This window comes from Sinocyclocheilus grahami, unplaced genomic scaffold, assembly GCF_001515645.1.
Source record: "Sinocyclocheilus grahami isolate Dianchi unplaced genomic scaffold, SAMN03320097.WGS_v1.1 scaffold2036.1, whole genome shotgun sequence".
In the NCBI taxonomy this organism is placed as follows: Eukaryota; Metazoa; Chordata; class Actinopteri; order Cypriniformes; family Cyprinidae; genus Sinocyclocheilus; species Sinocyclocheilus grahami.
In genome coordinates, this window is record NW_015507215.1 from 4,065 (window position 1) to 29,843 (window position 25,779).

General features: G+C 38.9%; 1 protein-coding gene across 1 annotated transcript in view; it reads left to right on the forward strand.

Annotated features, from left to right (window-relative positions):
• Window positions 1–357: 357 nt before the first annotated feature.
• The window catches only part of LOC107573788 (neuronal cell adhesion molecule-like), a 47,641-nt gene continuing 22,219 nt past the window's right edge, over window positions 358–25,779 (forward strand). The window contains exons 1-13 of the mRNA XM_016260233.1: window positions 358–470; window positions 1,259–1,295; window positions 13,811–13,989; window positions 15,610–15,627; window positions 16,345–16,450; window positions 17,793–17,989; window positions 18,877–18,999; window positions 20,551–20,721; window positions 20,835–20,891; window positions 22,097–22,208; window positions 22,438–22,622; window positions 24,738–24,869; window positions 25,469–25,612. Coding sequence (XP_016115719.1) covers window positions 13,905–13,989; window positions 15,610–15,627; window positions 16,345–16,450; window positions 17,793–17,989; window positions 18,877–18,999; window positions 20,551–20,721; window positions 20,835–20,891; window positions 22,097–22,208; window positions 22,438–22,622; window positions 24,738–24,869; window positions 25,469–25,612 — 1,330 coding nt within the window. The 5' untranslated portion in view covers window positions 358–470; window positions 1,259–1,295; window positions 13,811–13,904. The remainder of the gene's footprint in view (window positions 471–1,258; window positions 1,296–13,810; window positions 13,990–15,609; window positions 15,628–16,344; window positions 16,451–17,792; window positions 17,990–18,876; window positions 19,000–20,550; window positions 20,722–20,834; window positions 20,892–22,096; window positions 22,209–22,437; window positions 22,623–24,737; window positions 24,870–25,468; window positions 25,613–25,779) is intronic.

A 25,779-nucleotide genomic window follows, 5' to 3' on the forward strand; every position in this document is an offset into this window, starting at 1 on the left:
CATATAATAAAGAGTTAAGAATTATTATTATTATTATTATTTTATTAAAGCAACTTGCATTGCATTCATATTTTCTTTTTCAAACCCATGATGTTGAAACTACAGGAATGCCACTTGTTTGTCATTTTCAAGTAATGAATAAGAATAACACACACACACACACACACACTCACACTCGCACTCGCACTCGCACACACACACACACACACACACTCACACACACACACACACACTCACACACACACACACACACACACACACACACACACACACATAAGCGCTCTGCTTCTGTAGCATGTGCTGAACTGTGAGGACTGAGAGCAGGAAATGTTTAACCTCCATTGAGTCAAAGACAAAAGCTGGGGTTAATGTGGCTGTGAGGGCGGGCCGCTGGAGCTCGGGCTCAGTCGCTGCTGACGCTGCCGAGGAACACACATCAGCTTCTGACTGCTGGAGTATCACTCATCCAGGTCTGTCTTCATCGCTCTTTCACTCTTGGAATGAAAGCGTCTGCTGAATGCATGAATGTGAATCTGCTGGAGATGTTGGGGTTATGAAGTGCACTGGACTCGGATGATTTCAGGCTTTAGTGAAGTGATGTTGTTCTACAGTTGAGTGCAGAGGTTTGCAAGATGTTTATCCTTTAAAAAAAAGAGAGAAATCATAAATATTGCGTTGAGTTGTTTACCTCTGTAACCGAAATGATCCTGTTGAAGTTTCTGTCCTTTGGTTCTTCTGATGTGTGTGTCGTCCTGGGCTGCGTTTCCCAAAAGCCTAAGTTGATCGTAGCTGCTTTGGTGGCAATGGGTCTACCATCAACCTAGGCTTACAATGCTTTTGGGAAACGCAGCCCTGATTGTTCAAGAGTCTGTTTGTTCTGTGGCTCGTGAAGCTTCAGGAAAATTGCACATTTTTTGTTTTTCCAGCATCCTTTGCACATTTAAGAATTGAGCATGAGGAAACGAATGAGCAGCATTATTGTTGCAAATGAATATTTTGTTGTGTGGGAACTATTAAATGTCTCTTTAGTCTCAAGTAGGACTAAAGGAAAACAAGGTATTTTATCTCTGATGTTTGTGTGAATTCTGAAATCTGTATCTGTGTGTTGTACAGTATGTTTGTCTTTATTAAAGCTCATAGATTGATAGTGTTGGGGGTAACATGAGTTACATAATCAGATTACTTTTTCAAGTAACTAGTAATGAGTTACTTTTTAATTTAACAAAAATATCTGAGTTACATGTGTTTGTGTTTCCAGGTTCTCCTCATCTGGACACTGAAGCACATCTTCTCCGGTGAGTGTCTGCTGCTTTATTACTGAGCTCATGTGAGGTTTCTCTGTGTCTCTGACGGACTGGAGACGTGCTGTTATCTGACTCTGTTTGTGTGAGATCCGCAGCTCTGATGTTTCCCGATCAGTCAGTGACTGTGAAGCTCTTCCGATCGATAGAATCCATTGCTTGCTACTTACGAGTTCAGAGACATGATTAGGTTGAGATCCTTTAAGTCGTCTTGTTTTTAAAACACACAGGAAGTCGATTTAGTTCTAATGGATCAGAATGAGTCTCGATGCTTTAAATGTGTTTCACTGCTCTGCTGAATCATGGGGAATTTAGTCTGTCGTCTCATAAATGGCTTAATTTAAGCAAGACTTACCACTGTTCTTCATCCAAGCACAAAACCTAACCTGGACAGCCAACAGTTCATCTAGAACAGCTTGTTTGCACTGCGATTCTTTAATTGAGAAAAACTTATTAGAGACAAATTAGCACTCAGAAGTGAGATCACCCTGACAAAACCTACTTTTTGGAGGTTCGTTTGCAATATCAGTATTAATATAACGCAAACCAACTGTCCTTTGATTGTAAAAATACAGCATGTTTTCTGTTAGGATTAGATTATAGTATTTATAACTAGCTGTATAAAAAAGCAATAGAAGTTTATGAATGTCCCAATTTAGAAAGCTACATATAATATAATATAATATAATATGATGCAAAACCACAATTTCACACTAATTCATGTAGACAAACTATTCTGGATGTGCGTGTGTGTGTGTGCGTGTGTGTGTGTGTATACCTACTTAACCATATTTTGCGGACAACTTTGTACCCAAAAGTGAGCTAAACCTGACAAAATCTCCAAAAACTTACCTTGTGTGTGTGTGAGAGAGAGTGTGTGTGTGTGTGTGTGTGTGTTTTCTTGTCAGCAGACGCAGAGAAGTATAAGAAGTGTGTGTTTGCAGCAATATGCTGACACAGTTATGACAAATGCCATGAATAAACATGAGTCATCAGCATATAAATGAGCTGTAGATGTGTTTGCGTCTCTGAGATCAGTAACATGCCGCTTTGCTTTGACGTCATTCATAAACGTCAGCTGGCATCTGATTGGCTGTGGCGTCGCTCTGAGGGTCGGGGGCGGATCCTGTGATAGATTTCAGGAGCTGTGAGATGTGTGCGATTCACATCCTCTCGCTGATGATTGGACAGATGATCTGTAGTGAACGTGAGCAGACGGTTCGAGCGGATCGGTGTCATATGGTGAGGAGGCTCTCTACAGGTGAGCGGCCAATCAGATTTAGCAGCAGGTCTGAGATCAGCGGTCATATGGGCGGCAGATGCTCACAGCGTCTCAATGAACACCTCCGTATCTGCTCACACTGCGAGCACAGTATGCGCACTTCATTATTCTGAATCTTCACGGCTGCAGACTGCTTTACGAGCTACTGTTCAGCGTTCGCTGTTAGTATGCACTACATAGTGTACTGTTAGTTGAGATCATATGAGTTTTCCATTTTGTGCTTTGTGCACTGCTGATTATCAGAAAACAGGACATTAGAAAATCTCAGCTGATTTAAACAAACTACATGTGCTAATTAACAATTAACTGTAGTGTGTTATTTGATATTAGTTAATATATTTTAAATGCACTAAACTGCAACATCATCATTATGCAATTATACAATTAAAGTCATTGTAGACTCTACTTATGTGGGTCAAAAACACTCTAAAGTTCAGCTAATTGCATTTAATATAAATGTAAACTTTTTTTTTTCTTCGTTTAATTGCAAATAACATGCAGTTAAACGTCTACATTCAGTACACACTTAAGTATATTCCTTCTGTAATAAGTGTTGTTTTTAAGCATGCTTCTTTTTGATTCTGTGGTTTCCCTGATCTCAGTGGACTGTGTGTTGTAGCTGATCATTTAACACAACAACCCCTGTGTGTCTCTGAATGTGTGCGTTCAGCTCTAGCTTTGGCATTGTGACGATGATCTGCTGCAGTGCATTCTGGGTGACCTGATTGACTGGTCTGAATAGCTGTGCTTCTGTTGACCTCCATAAACCACAGAGCTGTGGATCATTGCAGACGGAGGCCGCATCGAGTTTGCTGTCAGATCCTGCGTGATTTGTGTAGATCAATTTCACAAACTGAGCGGCACAAGTGTGTGTCTATTAGTGTGTGTCTATTAGTCAGAATTGAAAGATGTAAAACTGTATGAAGTCGCAATTACGACTTTTTTTCTCAGAATTGTGAGTTAAAGGGATACTCCACCCCAAAATGAAAATTGTAATTAATCACTTACCCCCATGTCGTTCCAAACCCGTAAAAGCTTCGTTCGTCAGTAACGAGAATACTTTTTGTATGGAAAGAAAACAAAAATAATGACTTTATTCAACAATTCGTCTCCTCTGTGTCTCTCCGCATCACCGTAGCTCCATTTTGGAGAATATCCGCTGAACACAAGTGGAAAGAAAACAAAAATAATGACTTTATTCAACAATTCGTCTCCTCTGTGTCTCTCCGCATCACCGTAGCTCCATTTTGGAGAATATGAGCTGAACACAAGCAGCGTACGCTCTTCTGTGTCAGCAGCGACACAAGGATACATTTTCTATGTGTATTTATGCTTTGATTTGAATGAAAACAGTGCATCCTTGTGGCGCGGCTGACACAGAAGAGCGTACGCTGCTTGCATTCAGCTCATATTTTCCAAAATGGCGCTGATGCGGAGAGACACAAAGGAGACGAATTGTTGAATAAAGTCATTATTTTTGTTTTCTTTCCATACAAAAAGTATTCTCGTCGCTTCATAACGTTACGGTTGAGCCACTGATGGCAGATGGACTATTCTGACGATGTATTTCATACTTTTCTGGAGCTTGACAGTGTAAGTTACTTGGCAGTCAATGGGACAGTCACAAGCCTCCCGGTTTTCATCCAAGCTATCTTAAATTGTGTTCCGAAGACGAATGAAGCTTTTACGGGTTTGAAATGACATGGGGGTAAGTGAGTAATGGCAAAATTTTAATTTTGGGGTGGAGTAACCCTTTAATATCTCGCAGTAATTGCTAAATGTAAACTCAAAATTGCAAAAAAAATTATTGCAATCGCAAGATGTAAATTCTGTAAAGTAGATGTAAAGTAGTTATGAGTTATTAATTGTCAGGTGTAAAATCCGAATTCTGAGAAAAAAAACCCTAAGAACTACAAGATGTGAACTCGCATTTGCAAGATGTAAAGTCGCAACAAAGTTGCAATTCGAGTTTAGAAAAAGCCAGAGTTGTGAAATAAGAATTTGCAGTAGGCCTACCTTTTTTGCTTTTTTTTATAGGGTGGAAACAAGCTTCGGTAACAGTCAGATACAGGTGCAGTGGTGAAGGAGCAGGTGTAATGTGGGGTGTTTGTGTGATGGGTCAGCGGTCAGTCGAGTGTCGTCTGATCGGGTCACTGCTGAAGACGACACACAGAAATGAAGCTCAGAGCTGGGCTTTAACATGTTACCATTCCACTGAAAGATAAAGTGCATCAGTTACAGGTCATAATGATAAAATAACACTAGGCCAGTTTTCTTGTGACTCTGATAGAGTGAAGCTGAGATGTGTTGTGAAGGATGGACCTGTTGATTGTGCTGGTGTTTTGGGGCTCTGAGCTGCTCATCCGTGACTGATTTTCTCACACTTTGAATGGGGTTTTGTTCGTAGCTGTGCTCTGGGATCGTAGGGTCGTGGCTTTTGAGGGCAATGAAGGGGAAATGATTTCTATTCACCTGCAGCGCTTGAATGAGGAGAAAAGAGCCACACAATCACTGCATCTGATGGGAAATATCCTACATCTATATCTCTCACTCTTTCTATATATACACTAGCAGTTTGGAATCAGTGAGATTTGTTAATGCTTTTGAAAGAAGCATATTAGAATGATTTCTGAAGATCATGTGACACTGAAGACTGGAGTAATGATGCTGAAAATTCAGCGCTGCATCACAGGAATAAATTACATTTTAACAGATATTCACATAAAAAACTGTTAGTTTAAATTGTAATAATATTATAATAATGTAATAACAGTTTTAATGTTTTTACTGTATTTTTGATCAAATAAATGCAGCCTTGGTGAGCAGAAGAGACTATTTTCTTTTTAAATATCCTAATTATTACAATCTTTTGACAGGTAGTGTACATATACATACACACAATGCATTTTGACACTTAAAAATGAGTAACACGCTCGTTTGAGTTTAGTCAAGTCAAGAGACTCTCATTGCCGAGTCTGATTTTCTTGCATTTAAATAATGCACTTTATTATAATGTCAGATTATGAAATTATATCTAAAGATGCACTTAAATAGGTAAAAATAATCACATAAGTTCAGCTACATACATTTGATTTAACTTTAATGCATCTTGAATGCTAGCACTCGTTTCTCACCCGTCACGCAGTTCGACACTGAAGGTGAAAGTCTTACATTAAATGTTCTTTCATCATCCCACACAGTTGGGTGTCAGGTTGGTGTGTTACAGGCACAATAGAGGCCGAGCCGGACGGGATCGTACACTTTACATTCCGCGGACACAATGAGCATCTTTATGTGTGTGTGTTCAGAGGGACTGTGGAGTAGGAGTGAGTTCTTCTCCAGAGGAAACCTTTGAGACGAGCAGGTGGAGTCTGAAGAGAGGCTTTTCACAAGAGCACAGACTCAATAAGAGGCTTCAGTCCTTCACACACACACACACACACACACACTCTCACACACACACACACACACACACACACTTGCATTTGTGGTTTACGGAGACTCTCCATAGGCGTAATGGTTTTTAGACTCTAAAAAAATTATTTTCTATCGCCCTACACCAACCCTACCCCTAAACCTACCCTTTACAGAAACCTATGGGCAATTTTTAAATTTCATAAAACACCGTTTTGTATGTTTTTTAAGCCTTTTGTTTTACGGGGACACAGGAAGTGTCCTCATAAACTATGTTTACATTGTAGTCAGTTAAAGGCAGTTCATCATTGAATTCAGTGATGTCATCGTCCTGCTCAGTTCAGTTTAAATAGTATCTGTGCAATTAAGTCGACGATATCGCTGGAAATGAAGCGTCCCCAACTAAGCAAGCCAGAGGCAACAGCGGCACGGAACCAAAACTCCATCGGTGACAGAATGGAGAAAAAACCTTGGGAGAAACCAGGCTCAGTCGGGGGGCCAGTTCTCCTCTGGCCAGACGAAACCAGCAGTTCAATTCCAGGCTGCAGCAAGTCACATTGTGCAGAGGACTCAACTGGTTCCTGTGGTCTTGTCCCTTGTCACTGGGGATCTGTATCTGGGGCTCATCTAGTTGTCCTTGTCTCCGCTGACATTCAGGGCTGTAGAGGTCCTCTCTAGGCTACGGTGACCTCGGAATAAGAAAGAAACAGACTAATGTTAGCATAGATGCCATTCTTCTAAAGATGTAGCAAGTACATCGGGTGTTATGGGAAGTGTTCCCGGTTCCGGTTGTCCTAATTAATGCAGCCTAAATATCCTTTAACGGATTTGAATAATATAAATGTGTAAGTGTGTTATGTGTAAGCCAGGTTAAAGAGATGGGTCTTTAATCTAGATTTAAACTGACAGAGTGTGTCTGCCTCCTGAATAATGTTAGGTAGGTTATTCCAGAGTTTGGGCGCTAAATAGGAAAAGGATCTTCCACCTGCAGTTGATTCTGATATTCTAGGTGTTATCAAATGGACAGAGTTTTGAGAACGCAGCGGACGTGGAGGACTATAATGCAATAAGAGCTCGTTCAAATACTGAGGTGCTAAACCATTCAGGGCTTTATAAGTAATAAGCAAGATTTTAAAATCTATAGGATGTTTAATAGGGAGCCAGTGCAGTGTTGACAGAACCGGGCTAATATGGTCATACTTCCTGGTTCTAGTAGGAACTCTAGCTGCTGCATTTTAGACCAGCTGGAGTTTGTTTATTAAGCGTGAAGAACAACCATCCAATAAAGCATTACAATAATCCAACCTTGAGGTCATAAACGCATGGATTAACATTTCTGCATTTGACATTGAGAGAATAGGTCATAATTTAGATATATTTTTGAGATGGAAAAATGCAGTTTTACAAATGCTAGAAACGTGGCTTTCAAAGGAAAGATTTCTATCAGATAGCACACCTAGGTTCCTAACTGATGACGAAGAATTGACAGAGCTGGCGTCAAGCTTAAATGTGGAGGTTTTAGGTCCAATAATTAACACCTTTTTTTCAGAATTTAGCAGTAAGAAATTACTCGTCATCCAGTTTTTATATCAACTATGCCTTCTGTTAGTTTTTCAAATTGATATGTTTCGCCGGGCCGCGAAGAAATATAGAGCTGAGTATCATCAGCATAACAGTGAAAGCTAACACCGTGTTTCCTGATGATATCTCCCAAGGGTAACATGTAAAGCATGAAAAGCAACGGTCCTAGTACTGAACCTTGAGGTACTCCATACTGCACTTGTGATCGATATGATACTTCTTCATTCACTGCTACGAATTGATGACGGTCAGATAAGTATGATTTGAACCATGCTAATGCACTTCCATTAATGCCAACAAAGTTTTCTAGTCTATGCAAGAGAATGTTGTGGTCAATAGTGACGAATGCAGCGCTAAGATCCAATAGCACTAATAGAGAGATACAACCAACGATCAGATGATAGGAGCAGATCATTTGTAACTCTAATGAGATCAGTCTCAGTACTATGATACGGTCACACACACACACACAAACACACACACACACTTCTGATCTTGCTGTTCAAAAAATTTTGACTGGTGGTAGTGTAATGTAAATCAATGAGATCTTTCTAACAGTACAGGAAATACTGACATTAAATGATCTAAATATCAGCGTTCACTCTATATCTGCAGTAATCTGTCTCAGTAAGATGAGAGTGAAATGCTCCAAACATATAATGCAGTGATTGAGAGCTGAAGAAATAAAGGCTCCTCAGAAGATGTGAGATGTTCTGGAGGCTTGTGAAGATCATTCCTCCGCTGAGGAACAGTGAAAGTAAAGCTTCTGGAAACAAACGCTCCTCAAAAGATCCTGAGGATCAGATTTGAGACTCTAAAACATGATTGATGGAGAATCAAGTAAAGCTGAGCTGCTTCAGTGCAGTAAGTGTTCATCTGGAGATATTACTGACGTTATTCTGACCTTTACTTGATCAAAACCAGCACAATGTACAATTACACTAAAAGAGCTTTTACTGGATAAAAAAACTGGGTTTGCATGGATAGACTATGATTAGAGTTTAGTCTAGTTTAGTGTGGATTTGTCTGAAGGACTAAATCTGTGGCTGCGTCCCAATTCACTTGTCTGCCCTAGATAGTGTGCCACATTAGGATCACGCCCCAAATTGTAGTATGCTACAGGTGGTGTACTAAAAAAAGGAATCATGGCATAGTTTATTATGAAGCATTTGCATCTGTTTGATTTCATTTACATCAGTAGCATTTTATAGGAAGAGTTTATTTGTTAATAATATTCAACTGTAATTTCAGCATTTGCCAATGCGTTTTTAAAATCAAAAGTCGATGCACTGCAAACTAACATAAACAAACAATGAATGATTAATAAAGGCTTTTAAAAATATATCACTAATTATTATTTAATGTTAGCTAATGCATGCATGCATGTTAATAGGACCTCACTGTAAAGTGTTACCAAATTATCATATTCTCAAAACGCATTTATTCACATTGCTTAGAATCATCGTGAATCTGTTCATTGTGAAAACTGTTAAATGTATTCAGTTTTAAAGTATGGACATGGCTAAAAAGGCCGTGGAACAAGCAATATTCAGTTAGTTCATGTGTGATGCTGAATCAAACTGAATCAGGTGCGTCTCCAGCGGTCAGCAGCGCTCTGAGCTCCACATCTTCAGTGGGGAAGGACTGCTGTGTGCTGTGTGTGTGAATGCACCGAGAGAAGCTTCTACAGCAACAATAGCAGCGGTCAGCGGCGGTCAGCACATCTGAGCGGTGCTATTGAGCAGAGACGAGCTCGCATTAGCATCACAATCACACACATCAGCAGCTCCGCTGACACACACAGTTTACATCCCACACATTAAAACACTTGTGTTTGTACACTTTGTGTGGAGTTGATTCTGCACGGCAAAAATTATTTTCTCTCTTGTTTTCTGGTATAAATGTCTCAACATCGGTGTTGTTTCAGTATTACTTATCAATAATATTTTGAATTCGATTTTATTTTATTTTCTGCTTTCATGTTCATATTAGTTATGTTTTTAGTCACTTTATGGACATTTTATTATTTTATTTTGACATTTTTATTAGTGTTTGTTGCTTTTTAATACGTTGTTTATTTTTATTTTAGTTTGAGTTATTTTAGCACATTAAGACAAAGTGAGACATGTTGGAAACTACCTGAAATGAAATAAGTTTTTTTATATTTCATTTTATTTGATTTAACGTTCATTTAATATTAAATAATGAAAATGTTTTTTAAGTGAAAACACAAGATATCAAAAATAAAAAAAACTAATTTCAAATTTTGATCAAAAATATTTGTTAAAATTTTTTTTACTTTTTTAGTTAACTATAATCCAAACCAAAATGACGTAAGAAGTCTTGTTTTCTGAGAAACTGATCAAAACTAACTTTTCAAAATGAAGTTTATGATTAAAACAAGAACAAATACCTGCCAATAAAGTCAGAAAAAAATTAATTATATCAAAGGGAAAACTAAATTCTTTGTTCTTGTTTTAATCATGAACTCACTTCATTTGATCACTTTCTTCTGAAAGCAAGACTCAATATCTGAAATCATTTTGCTTCTCCAATAAATATATTTTGATTCAAGAACGCTGAGTTATTTCTACTAGAAACCAATACAGAAATACTGATGAAGAACATGTTTAAACACTTTCTAGCTGATTGTAAATGGTCCTGCGGTGTGAAATAGGATTGTGCACTAATGTCGGTCTCTAGATGAGTATGAGCTTGTTAAAGCTGCATGTGAATGAGTGAAAGACTGTTTCAGATGCTGCACATTCAGCTGTGAGGAAATCATCAAAGCTTGTTGTTAATTCGCTTCAGATTCGACTGCTGTAGTTGTGTAATAGTTGTTCTGTTGATGCTGGTGGAGAATCAGGACGGATGAGTGCAGCTTCTCCTCTTTGCTTATTGAAAAGGTCAGGAGGACTAAAGAAGGAAATGGATTTCTGGACGTGGTCCGTTGGCATGGATACGGCCGAGCCGTCCAATGATTGATCAGCCGCCGCTCGCGCATGCTAATATGAGTTTGATTCAGAGATTTGTTCAGAGGAGTCGATTCAAATGAATCACAGCAACAGAAACAGTGTTTGCTGAGTTTGACTGTTTACATATGCAAATGACCCCTCATCATCAGCATATGAGAGCTGCCTGATCCAATGAGAACAGAGCATTATAGTTAAATAAAACCATTCAAAAAAGTTTTTGTTACTAGTTTGCAAGAAATGTTAATTTAAAAAAAAATTTTTTTAGTAAATTAGAACTAAAACTGAAATAAAATGAATAAAAACTATATAGACATATAATAATAATAATAATAATAATAAAACCAAAAACACAATAAAATTCCTAATACTTTAACTAAAATGAAAATGAAAATGGAAATTATAAAATAAAAACTAATTCAAAATGTTAATAAAAATCATATTAAAAATAAAATAAATTTAATATTAAAATAAATTAAAATATAAATAATGATAGTGTAATAAAGCTGTAATAAAATTAATAAAAATTTTTATGCATATTTCAAAATAATAATAATAATAATAATGACAATTGCAAAAATGTATTATTTAGAAAATTTCTAAAACTAAATAAAATTGAAAAGAAAACAAAGAATTCTAAATACTAATAAAAATAATATATTATTATTGTTATTATTATATTATTAAATAAAATAAATATAAATAAAATATTGAAATAAAGTAAAATATAAATAATGATACTAAAATGGAAATAATTAAAAAAAAAATAATATTTGTAAAAATGCCCAAAATAACACAAATAACTAAAACTTTAACTACAATTAAAATAAAAACTAACGTCTCATATTAATATTAAAATAAATGAAAATCTGAATATAGACAATGATAGTACATATCAGAGTAATACTGTAATAAGACAGGGAGAGACCCGTCAGGGTCATGTTCGGCTCTCCTGCATCTCACTTTAATGAGTTTGAGACTGATTTGAGAGCAGTAATCATCTGTGTTTCATCTGAAGAAAACAAACATGTGAGTTTGAGTTTCTGACTCTGATTTCTGAGACTGGAATCTGCAGTGATGAGCTGCTCAATGTAGATTTGATTATTTACAGCATTAACCGGAGGATGAAGTTGTGTGTGTGTGTGTGTGTGTGTGTGTGTGTGTGTGTGTGTGTGTGTGCGTGTGTGTGTGTGTTATAGCGCTCTGGTTTTCCATGCATGCTAACAAGGCCTCATTTCTTTAAGGCGCTGCCAGAAATGAGCATGTGAGTGTCTGTGAATGAGAGAGAGAAGGAATCTGTGTGGATTTTGTGGGTGTTTGTTAGTCTGAGTGTGAGAGAGACGGGAATGTTAATGTATTCAGAGTTCAGAGACGCGCTGAGCAAACATTTGCTTTCCATCGTCTGGAAAAACAACACAAATGAGCAGAAGACAAAAGCAAGTGTTCTTGAGGCGGAAGATAAAGGCCAAGAAATACAAGAGTATCTTTAACCCGTTCATCATGTTTCTCATTCATCAAACTCCAGCAGAACTCAGTTCTTCTGTCATTTTGATACGTTTCTCTGAAAACAAGACTTTGTATCTAGATTTGCTATTTATATTCAGATTAGCTGTGAGTATATATGGCTTTATGTGATTATATGTTCAGTATACGAGTAAAATTGAACATGCACATAATAGTTTTTAATTAGTGTTTGTAATTAAGATGAATCATTTGTATTCCTGTCTGTAAGCTGCATGACGCCATCATTAGCTGATATCAGAGAACCATGAACATGCGTTGTTAAATTACTGAAATCATAAGAGCAGCAGACGCTCATCAAACACTGAACTCGGTCAGCGCCGGTGTTTTCATAAAGCGTTGGGCTGATTCATACACACGCCATTCATATGATAAACACAGCCATTATCTGCATTCCGCCTCCGCAATTATACAATCTAATGAGGGCTGATGGGAAGTGTCTGCTGGAATGTCTTTGTGTGTTTGTGTCAGAGACCAGGAGCACATCGACACAGTTTCTCGACAGTATCAGAGCAATAAACACCTTTAACTGTAAATAAGAGGACAGTTGGAGTCTGATGTGTGTTTGAGTCGCTCGAGGGATGGTCGTGCAACAGAACAGCACTCACACACTCACACGCGTGTTTTGCAGGTCATGTCTGGTGTGTGTTCTGGTTGTTGTTTCAGCTCTGTGTGTTTGATTGTGTTCGAGAACATCAGTCCTGTGATCGTGTGGGAAACACATGCACTCAGTGTTCGTTTGGTTCATTATGGCAGTGATTACGAGCTGTAATTATGAACACATTTACAGCTCAGCGTTATGATGGATCTGCTGTGCTGTTTCAGACGTGTGGAGCTGATGATCACAGACAATTGATTCATATGACTGATTCATTTGTTTTCAAATTTTCCAGTGTTTTGAGTTGAATTGAGTTGAAAAATAAATCAGCTTTCCATTGATGTATGGTTTGTTAGGATAGGACAATATTAGAAAATCTGGAATCTGAGGGTGCAAAAAAATCTAAATATTGAGAAAATCATCTTTAAAGTTGTCCAAATGAAGTTCTTAGCAATGCATATTACTAATCAAACATTAAGTTTTGATATATTTACGGTAGGAGATGTACAAAATATCTTCATGGAACATGATCTTTACTTAATATCCTAATGATTTTTGGCATAAAAGAGAAATGTATAATTGTGACTCATACAATATATTGTTGGCTATTGCTACAAATATCCCCCAGCGACTTAACACTGCTTTTGTGCTGCAGGCTCACATTTATGTTTTGTTTTTAATGTTTTAACACGTTTGGCCATCACAGACATGTTCAAACATTTGATTAATTTGGTTGATTCAGTTGTATTCTAATTTTCTTTGAGGCATCATCAGTGTTTTCATTTGAAGATCGGATAATATTTTTGGCTGAGTTTGCGCTCCAGAGCTCAGTGTGTCGCACACGCGTGTTCATATCCATCACACTCGTGTGTGTGTGACTGTGTATTGATCTCTGAAAGACAGGGATTCGTTCCACAGATGCAAACGTTACACCAGTGACTCATGTTCTGTTAATAACCCAACCTTCAGAGCCGCTGATCTGGAGCCAGTGTTATTTTAGCATCATTGACACACGATAATGATATAAAATATTGATTAGAATATATTATTATATAAAATACTACTAGTCTTTGTTTATTATGTGTGTGAAATGAATCTAACTGCCTGTCTGTGTGTGTGTGTGTGTGTGTGTGTTTGTCAGTGTTGTGTGTGTCTGTGAGCCGCTGCTGTCCTGATCACACTTGAGGGCGGGGCTAAACTCACTTCAGACGCAGCTCATTGGTCACGAGGCGGTGATGGACATGCAGAGGGACGGCCCATTGGCCCTGCTGCTGCTCTTCCTGGGTCACATGATCACGGCGCTGGAGGTTCCTCTGGACCGTACGTATCAACACACACACACACACACACCTGAACGCACACGAACACACACACACACGAACACACCTGAACGCACACACACACACACACCTGAACGCACACACACACACACACCTGAACGCACACACACACACACACCTGAACGCACACACACACACACACCTGAACGCACACACACACACACACCTGAACGCACACACACACACACACCTGAACGCACACACACACACACACCTGAACGCACACACACACACACACCTGAACGCACACACACACACACACCTGAACGCACACACACACACACACCTGAACGCACACACACACACACACCTGAACGCACACACACACACACACCTGAACGCACACACACACACACACCTGAACGCACACACACACACACACCTGAACGCACACACACACACACACACACTCTCACACACACACCTGAACACACACACACACACACACCTGAACACACACACTCACACAGACCCTAAACACACACACATATACACACACACTGTACTGACAGTGTCATGTAAACATGACTGAAGGAGTGAAAAGTGGAGGAAAAATCAACTGATTCAACTGAGGCATTTACGCTGGAACCGCTCTGATTGATTTAAACTCAAAAAAGCATGTATAGTGGGTGAAACAGAGCTTTTCGAAACTATAATGTTAAACCATTGCATCACAAAGATTCATTGTTTCGAAGCGCTCCAATCGGATCGCAATTCATGTGCTTCAAATCAGGACTTCAGAGCACAAACTGCAAATCATTCGATTCAGATTGGAACTAACTGGGTTCATGAATCCTTTGATTCAGATCGGGATTTCAGAGCGCGTTCGTGAATCATTTCAGATCGGGACTTTAACGTGCGTATTGTGAATCTTTCTTTTTTTTTTACCTTGTAGTAGGCAGTACAGTTATAAAAACAGAACGAAGAGAAAGTGTACAGAATTGACTCTTTAAGAGGACACATAGGATGAATATAGAGGTGCGGCTTTCACTGCTTTGGGATTAACAGAACTTCAGTTTCCGTGTGCTTCTCTAGATCAGCTTTGAATAAAGAAAAGAGAGGTTTAGAGTAAATGATTGTCTATGTATGCAAAATTCAGCTAGCAGGAAACACAAATGTGTTTACTGTACCCAATATCAGATTTAATCATACTGGATCGCTTGTTGTTTTTCTTAACATTTATTGAGTTAATTCTATAACAACGCAACCAGTTGGGGTAAAATTTTCTATTTAAATTAATATATCTGTGCGCACTCCTCATCTTCATCATGCACTCTTCACTCGTGTGAGTGAGAGAAAAAGAGAGACAATGTTTAATTTAAAGGTAATTACACATGCTGCAATAAAATGTGCATTTGTTCATATTCATTTTACAGTGCATATAATCATTTTAAAATAGTTTGAACATCAATTTCTATTAATTCTGTATTCTGTAATGTTTTTCACAAATCAAGAAATAGCTAAACACAAGTCTGCGCACACTGGGAATGATATTTTCTCAGATAAACAGCAGGTAGTGTTAATGTTACACACAGAACACGGTCAGTATGAGAGATGTGGTGTTGCTGATGTACTGACGTGATTCTCTTGGCATCTCCAGCGAAACTTCTGGAAGAGCGTAAGTTCCTCACCTGCTGTCCTGAAGGATGCTTGCTGTGAACTGAGCTTGTTATGTCCTTTATTGTCATTAGTTTGCATATGATATGGTTTTATTGCTGTGTTTGCATGCTGTTCTTTTGGCACGACTGCTGCTTCAGTTCTTTTGTGGAGGAAATTTGACGGACTCATTAATACAGCATTGATTTATAGACATAAAAGAGCGTTTGAGTGCATGTGCTGCAGTAGATTGATGTGCGGTGTTATCATGTTTTGCATGTTGATGGATCCTGCGTGTGTGTGTGTGTGAGTGAGTGCGTGTGTGTGTGTGTGAGTCTCTGATTGGCTGTAACTGAACTCCCCATGTCATGTGACCCTCAGTGCCGCAGCCTCCCATTGATTGCATTGATTTATAGACATAAAAGAGCGTTGGAGTGCATGTGCTGCAGTAGATTGATGTGCGGTGTTATCATGTTTTGCATGTTGATGGATCCTGCGTGTGTGTGTGTGTGAGTCTCTGATTGGCTGTAACTGAACTCCCCATGTCATGTGACCCTCAGTGCCGCAGCCTCCCATTGATTGCATTGATTTATAGACATAAAAGAGCGTTGGAGTGCATGTGCTGCAGTAGATTGATGTGCGGTGTTATCATGTTTTGCATGTTGATGGATCCTGCGTGTGTGTGTGTGTGAGTCTCTGATTGGCTGTAACTGAACTCCCTGTGTCATGTGACCCTCAGTGCCGCAGCCTCCCACAATCACCCATCAGTCACCGAAGGACTACATCGTAGATCCGCGCGAGAACATCGTCATCCACTGCGAGGCCAAAGGGAAACCGCATCCCAGGTGAGAAACCTGTCTGAGCTCGTCATTAATGATCTTCATTTTATTCATAATACTGTGATCAGCTGTTGTTTCCACCACTAAGACGAGACGAAGTTCACCCACATTCTGTCATCATTTACTCATCCTCATGTCGTTCCAAACCTGTATGAGTTTCTTTCTTCTGTTGAACACAAAACAAGTTATTTAGAAGAATAATGGCAACCAAACGGCTGACGGTAGCCATTGACCTCCATAGTATGGAGAAATTACTATTGAAGTCAATGGCTACCGTCAACATTCTTTCGTGTTCAACAGAAGAAAGAACCTGTTCGTATAGGTTTAAACAACTTTAGGGTGAGTAAATGATGACAGAATTTCATTTTTGGGTGAGCTATCCCTTTGAAATATTAAAATATTGTAGATGAAAAAAAGACGAGACTGAAATGTAGTTAAAAAAAAAACTTTACCAAAACCTCTCTTTATGCTCATCAACAAAAAAGAGGAGAAAGGCTTAAGAAGCCTCCAGAAGCTTTCCAGATGTCAATAATAAAGTGCTAGTTTTTGATAGGTGCTTCTTGTTTTTCAATTTGTCGTAATGTATGATCAATATAATAAATCAGGAAACTAGACCGTGCATGTGAGATCACACTCTTAATTTGCTGTAATTCTGATGAAATGTAAAAAGACAAACGCCGGGAATCATGTTTTCTTGAATGAAGACCAGAAAATGCTCATTTTGCATACAAAACACAATATGAGAGAAACGTTTGTTTTGCATGTTTCTATGCAAGTGACAGTAAAAATCACTAACATTTGTGAGGTTCATTGAATTCAATATTTATGACATGTTCAAAGACTTTTTTAGGATGACATAAAAGTGCATTTGCTGAATATGATAATTAATATATATATAACTTATATATATAACTTGCTACGTGTACTGTGTTAGACTAACTGAGACTTGTCATAGCACTTGCATATTATTGCTCTTTTGTTGATTTTGATTGCTTCTGTTTGTGATCATCTGTAAGTCGCTTTGGATAAAAGCGTCTGCTAAATGACTAAATGTAAATGTAATATGAAAAATATAATAAATCAGGAAACTAGATCATGTTTGTGAGTAAGCACATATATAGGCTAATCATGATTATCTGTTTAACCATCATGCAGCATGACTAAATGTGACTAAAACGATATTTACGATGACAAAATATGATTGTGAAATATATACTCGTATATGTTTTCAATGACTAAAATTTTCAGACTTTTTATCAACTAAAACTTGACAAGGTTGAGTAAGTATTTGAGATTTGACACAGGACTAGCTGATAGAATTAACTCACGATTTGCCGTTCTCTCTCAGCTTCTCGTGGACCAGGAACGGGATGCATTTTGACATGGATAAGGATCCTAAAGTCCTGATGAAGCCTCGTTCAGGGACGCTGGTGATGGACATCAGCGGAGGAGAGCGGGCCGAGGCGTACGAGGGCGTCTATCAGTGCTCCGCTCACAACGAGCTCGGCACCGCCGTCTCCAACAGCATCATCATCCGCCAGTCCAGTACGTCACATCAGTCACAGCACAGCTTCCACACTCTCATCTGCCTCTGTTTAACCCTGCTATCTCTCACTGTTCTGTGTCGCAAGACATTCTCAGCATCCTCAGACATCTGATATTCGGAGGTAAATCTCAACGTTTGACTGTGATGCATGCGGCGGCTCAATCCCACAGACGGATCCTCATAGTCACTCAGTGTTTAGATCTCTCTCCTCAACACTCTCCACTCACCGCCTCTCAGCGCCGGTTGAAAAACCTGAGTTTAAAGGGATAGTTCACCCAAAAATGAACATTTGCTGATCATTTATGATGTAGTTTAATTTTTTCTTCAGTAGTACAATAAAGATGTTTAGCTGAAACCGTGGTTTTTGGTGATTCATATAATTTTGAAAGGGAAAAAAAAGCATATCAGACACAGAATTAATCGCCATGGCTCCTTATGATATGTTGAGGTCTTATGAAGCTAAGTGATCAGTCTGTGCAAGAAACTGAACATTATTTACTATAATCCAGAGCCAAATGTTGAACCAGTTCATCAAACTGAACTGAATCGTCCGAAAACACAGATCTACAAAACTCACTTTTGTAAAAATGTTCTAAATAATGTTCAGTTTCTTGCACAGACCAATCATTTCACTTCATAAGACCTCAATAGATCATCAGGAGCCACATGTATTCAGTCTGTGTTGCCTGATATGTTTTGTTTTTCTTTGTTTTTAATCTTAAAGTGACGATAGCTATACTGTTCTACTGAAGAAAAAAGTCCCCTTCATTCTGAATGACCTTAGGGTGAGTAAATTAACACTGAATGTTCATTTTTGGGTGACCTGTCCCTTTAAGCTTCACCTTCACGGTTGTGTTGAGTCATGTGATCATTCCTGTTTCTGCAGGATCTCCTCTGTGGTCTAAAGAGAGAATCAGTCCAATCGTTGCACAGATGGGACAGTCTTTAATTCTGCACTGCCGCCCCCCCGCCGGCCTCCCGCCGCCCATCATATTCTGGATGGACAACAGTAAGCAAAATGAAAATTTCCCCCTACTTTCTACATGCATGTTAGTGAGCATCAATAAATGTTTTGATCTCGTAATGTTGAATTAAACTGGATCTTCAGTGGTGTATGCTGGTCTTCTCCAATCATTTAGTGCTAAACTCCTAAACTCCGCCCCTGCTAGAGTGCCACACCCCCACATCTTAACATCCAATCAGCGACAGATTAACAGAACCAAGTCCCGCCTTTTTTCATTAATCCGTGACACTCAGATGTACACAATACGGAAGAAAAGATCTGACGCTATTTTCCCTTAATTGCGACTTTCATAACAATAATGAAAATATTACAGACTTTAGTATCAGCAGAAACCTGCTGGATTCACGAAAATCGAAACTTCTCAAAATAAATCCATACATCATTTATCCATTTATACATATATCAATAGCATTCAAAAATAAGCGTGTACACTTCATAAGTATGCTATATAAAAATTATACAAAAGAATTGTAAAAAAAAATTACCAAAAATATCCGAAAATCGAAACTTCTCAAAATAAATCCATACATCATTTATCCACTTATACATATATCAATAGCATTCAAAAATAAGCGTGTACACTTCATAAGTATGCTATATAAAAATTATACAAAAGAATTGTAAAAAAAAATTACCAAAAATATCAAAAATATTATGCCAAAAACATTCCTCTAAAGAATTTTTTTTTTTTTTTGTGAAATATAATCCTTTTTATTTATATTTTTGCATAATATTTGTATTATTCATGAATGTTAGTGTACACACTTTTTATGCTATTGATGATTTTTATGCACGTGTTTTAGTCAACTTTATTAGATGCATTACGGTAACATTTCTATAAACAGAATCAGGTGTGCTATTGTCTGTTATGACACTGATGACAATGTGTTTTACTTTAGGGCTTTTTGGCCTCTTAATAAAGTGTTTTTTGTGAGAAGTTTTTTACCAGTATGTGTGATCTCCTCTCTTTGTTGAATTTAGTTTTTTGAGAGTAAGCATATTGAGAGTATTTCTGAACCCTCAGAGTGCAATTGTTGAAAAGACGTTCTCTAATATTTCCTTAAGAACATTTAAAAACATTTTAAAGAAGAAAATGACTGATTGCATGGCAGTTCTCAACAAAGACTAGCTGATAAACTCAATGAAAAACACCTCAAAGGCTGTGCTTTTGTATCAAATGTAAGAAAATAGCAGATAAGAAGAATGTTATTCTTTAGAATGTTTTGTGAGTCCTGATAAAAAACACTTTTTATTTTAGCAGCATGTTTCAGTTTGAATTTGTTCTTGTCTTTGCAATCTTTTAGCCCTTCTGAAAGTCTGTGCGCTGAGGCACGTTGGCAAAATAAACCGTATTATTCTTTTCAGTCCCACTTTCTGATTTTGACTTCTTCTTCAGTCCACAAGTGTTGATGCTTTAAAGAGGTTTGTTATTTCTCTGCATGCAGCTCGCTGATTTTGTGACGCTGCACCAGAACCGGATCAGATGTGTAATGTGTTGGCTTCAGATCTCACTCATGTCTGTGTGTGTCTGCACAGATTTCCAGCGTCTGCCGCAGAGCCGGCGTGTGTCTCAGGCTCTGAACGGAGATCTCTACTTCTCCAACGTCCAGCCGGAGGACTCCAGGAGCGACTACATCTGCTACGCTCGCTTCCCACACACACAGACCATCCAGCAGAAGCAGCCCATCAGCGTCCGTGTGCTCGACAGTGAGTGCTGTCCATTCATCACGCTAATGAAACAACGAGAGCTCTGAATGCCCGCCGTGAGACACTTCTGTCTGCATGTCTTTGATTTGTGCTGTTGTTTTGCTGTGTTACAGTGGATTCACTCAATGACACACTGGCAGATTATTTCAATGACACTGATTTGTTTAGTGGTGAGTGATGGCGCCCCCTAGTGACCCTCCTTTAACCAACCCCTCGTCCTGCCGGTTAACCAACACCCGGTTTACTCTAACCTGTACTCCTTCATTCACACACAAATCCGTCTTTTATTAAAGCCCTGGTTTCCTGGACTAATCGATCTCAGATCTCTAATCGATCGCATCTTCTGCTTTAGAAACTCAATGATCTTATATCAGACTTTGGGAGGTTTGTCTCTCTCTGTTCGTTAATGAACTCTGTTTGTCTCTTCATCTTCCTGATTTCTGTTATTCCTCTGTTGCTTTCCATCTAGTTCTTCTAAACCCTGATTAGTTCTCTTCATTTTAATTCAGTTCATTCCACGTGTATTTGTACTTGTATTCAAGAGCAGCTTCACAGAAAGGTTTGATTCATTGTTTCGATCCTGAAGCTGTTTTCAGTCAAAGCTGAGTGTGTTAAAGTAATGTCAATATGGCAGTAATATATAACCCTCATGCATTCAGTTAACCCTTGTGCTGTTCTAATTGGGTGTTTCTGGTCAAAAATGACTGGCTTTTTAAAAATTACCCTCATCACGCTGTAGTATCAGTAAATCTTGGATTGAATCTTTTTGTCAACTCGTTTTCTTTCACTCAGCACAGGTTTTATATTTCTTTTTGGACTGGTTGATCACAGGGTTAATTGATCTGATCTCATGCACCTCAGTTTTTGAGTGAAAAAACATTATTTGTGGATATGTTGCGCAATATTCACTCGAAAACTGAGATCCCAGATCAGTGAGGCCTAAAATCAATCAATTCCATGAAGAAATACAAAACCTATGCTAATTGAAAGAAAACAAGCTGATAAAACAATTGAATCTAACGTTTTGCAAAAAATGTAACACAACAAGACATGTATAAGCAATTTTTGTAGGTCGGTCATTTTTGGACAAATTGAAAAAATTGGGGAAAACATCCACAAAAAAGTACAAAAATTATCATTTTGGAGGGGATGTTGTTATTCCCTGTGTGAGCAAATTCAGTGAGTTTTAGTCCGGTGTGACTCAGGAAAATAAAATCCTCTCCGGGTCAAAATGAGCTGAACACAACATAAGGGTTAAAAGACAAAACAAATGTTACAACTAATGAATGATTACAAAATAAGGCTAATATTTGACAGTTTTGTATGGTGTGTGTGTGTGTGTGAGACTGACGCAGGGTGTTTGTGTTTGTTTCAGATAAACCCGCAGAAGAGCGAGCACCTGTGTTCATGGTTCCCAGCGAGTCTGTCAGCTCTAAAATGGTTCTGAGAGGAGAGGTTCTAGAGATGGAGTGCGTCGCTGATGGCCTGTGAGTTCAGATCCTCTCATCTGTGTTCACACGTTTGGTTTAAATGACTGTGAAATATGATTTTTTTATTTTGTGCATGTGCATTCCCATAGCTCAAACAGTAGATGGTGGCGCATGGGATCGATTCCCAGGGAATGCATGAACTGCTGAAATGCAATGCATCTTTGTTTGCTTCGGATAAAACAGGGTTTTTGTGTTGACCTGTATTGTCCCTCGTATTCCTGTTCAGTCCCACTCCTGCGGTCTCATGGGTTAAACACAACGGTGAGATTCCCAGCGGACGAGCGTCCTTCCTGAACTTCGATAAGACTCTGCGGATCACGGATGTGTCGGAGACGGATGCTGGAGAATATCGCTGCATCGCCAAGAACCGGCACGGCTCTGTTCACCACAACATCAGAGTCACGGTTAACGGTGAACACACAGTCCTGTCCAAGACGCTCCACAGACAGTCCTAATTCAAATTAAAGCTCTCTTCTGTATTTCTCAACATCATCGCTTACATTCCTGATTTCAGGGGAAGTCGTGGCCTAATGGTTAGAGAGTCGAACTCATAACCCACTCCTGCGGTCTCATGGGTTAAACACAACGGTGAGATTCCCAGCGGACGAGCGTCCTTCCTGAACTTCGATAAGACTCTGCGGATCACGGATGTGTCGGAGACGGATGCTGGAGAATATCGCTGCATCGCCAAGAACCGGCACGGCTCTGTTCACCACAACATCAGAGTCACGGTTAACGGTGAACACACAGTCCTGTCCAAGACGCTCCACAGACAGCCCTAATTCAAATTAAAGCTCTCTTCTGTATTTCTCAACATGATCGCTTACATTCCTGATTTCAGGGGAAGTCGTGGCCTAATGGTTAGAGAGTCGAACTCATAACCAAAGGTTGCGGGTTCGAGTCTCGTACCGGCAGGGATTGTAGGTGGGGGGAGTGAATGTACAGCGCTCTCTTCCACCTTCAATACCACGACTGAGGTGCCCTTGAGCAAGGCAGGAGTGAATGTACAGAGCTCTCTCCCACCTTCAATACCACGACTGTGGTGTCCTTGAGCAAGGCACCGAACCCCCAACTGCTCCCCGAGCGCCCACTGCTCCGGGTGTGTGTGTGTGTGTGCACTTTGGATGGGATAAATGCAGAGCACTAATTCCGAGTATGGGTCATCATACTTGGCCACGTCACTTTCACTTTCACATAATTAAATTTGGAGAATGTTAAACTCAAAGTCTCGTACCGGCAGGGATTGTAGGTGGGGGGAGTGAATGTACAGCGCTCTCTTCCACCTTCAATACCACGACTGAGGTGCCCTTGAGCAAGGCACCGAACCCCCAACTGCTCCCCGGGTGCCGCAGCATAAATGGCTGCCCACTGCTCCGGGTGTGTGTTCATGGTGTGTGTGTTCACTGCTGTGTGTGTGTGCACTTAGGATGGGATAAATGCAGAGCACTAATTCCGAGTATGTGTCATCATACTTGGCCACATGTCACGTCACTTTCACATAATTAAATTTGGAGAATGTTAAACTCAGTTAATCGTATCTATATTGATGCTTTCTGAGAATTGTTTACTCTTGCTCGCAAAACCAACCATTATCTAAATTCCTTTTAATTTCCTTGTGAACACTCATTTTTCATATTATGTAATATTTCTATTATTACTTTTTAAGAATAACTTACTCTCGCTTTGAACAAAACTGACTGTCATTTTTAAGTATCTTAATTTAACAAAACTGACTGATATTTAAATCTCTCAATAAAACAATATTGGCCAATATTTAAATAATTTAGCAAGACCGACTGATATTTTAGTATCTTAAAAAAGTTAAAGTAACAAAAGAGTTATATTTAAATACCTTAAAATAATAAAACGAACCGATATTTACATTTCTTAATAGAACAAAACCAACCAATATTTTAATCTCTCAAAAGAACAAACCCAACAGATATTTAAATATCTAAATTTAACATAAATTACTGATATTTAAATATTTAATAGAAGAAAATCAACCGATATTTAAATATCTTAATTTAACAAAACAGACTGGTATTTTAAATCTCTTAATCGAACAATAATGACCAAAATTGTCTTCTCTTGGTAGAAACAAAAATAAGCAATATTTTAATACCTTAAAAGAATAAAATGAACCAATATTTAAATTTCTTAATAGAACAACACTAACCGATATTTAAATATCTTAATTAAACAAAACTAAACAATATTTAAATATCGTTTACCAATACCAACCGATATTTAAATGTCTTAATTTACCAAAAACCAACCAATATTTAAATATCTTCATTTAACAAAAAACAACCAATATTTAAATATCTTAATTAAACAAAACTAACCGATATTTAAATATCTTCATTTAACAAAACTGACCGAAATTGTAATTTTTTCAATAGAACAAAAGGCACCAACATTTTAATTTCTTAAAGGAACTAAAGCAGTCTACAGTTTCTATTATAGATGATCATGCGTAATGCACGTGACTTCAGCACTAAAGGCTGTTGTGTTGATTGGCAGCGGCTCCGTACTGGATCAGTGCTCCCAGGAATTTGGTTCTGGCTCCGAAGGAGATGGGCATCATCACGTGCCGGGCCGCCGGACACCCCAAACCCAGCATCCGCTGGCTGGTGAACGGCCTGCCCATCGAGGGTCAGTGACTGTGTGTGTGTGTGTGTGTGTGTGAGAGAGAGCTGCTTCAGCGCTGTGTGTGTGTGTGTGTGACACTGTGTTGTTGGTGACAGATGCTCCTAAAGACCCCAGCAGGAGAGTGGAAGGAGACACCCTCATATTCTCCGAGGTCCAGACGGGCTCCAGCGCAGTTTACCAGTGTAACGCCTCCAACCAATACGGATACTTACTGATTTAAATATCTTAATTAAACAAAACTAACCGATATTTAAATATCTTCATTTAACAAAACTGACCGAAATTGTCATTTTTTCAATAGAACAAAAGGTACCAACATTTTAATTTCTTAAAGGAACTAAAGCAGTCTACAGTTTCTATTATAGATGATCATGCGTAATGCACGTGACTTCAGCACTAAAGGCTGTTGTGTTGATTGGCAGCGGCTCCGTACTGGATCAGTGCTCCCAAGAATCTGGTTCTGGCTCCGAAGGAGATGGGCATCATCACGTGCCGGGCCGCCGGACACCCCAAACCCAGCATCCGCTGGCTGGTGAACGGCCTGCCCATCGAGGGTCAGTGACTGTGTGTGTGTGTGTGTGACACTGTGTTGTTGGTGACAGATGCTCCTAAAGACCCCAGCAGGAGAGTGGAAGGAGACACCCTCATATTCTCCGAGGTCCAGACGGGCTCCAGCGCAGTTTACCAGTGTAACGCCTCCAACCAATACGGATACTTACTGTCCAACGCATTCGTCAATGTACTGGGTGAGAAAATAAGAAACAATAAACACATCTGTTCACAGGAGAATAATGCTTCATCCCCCCCAAAAAACACTTTATACCGTATTGACCCGAATATAAGACGATGTTTTTTTCTTGGAAATACATCTGAATAAACGCGGTCGTCTTATATTCAGGGTCTAGACTTTGAC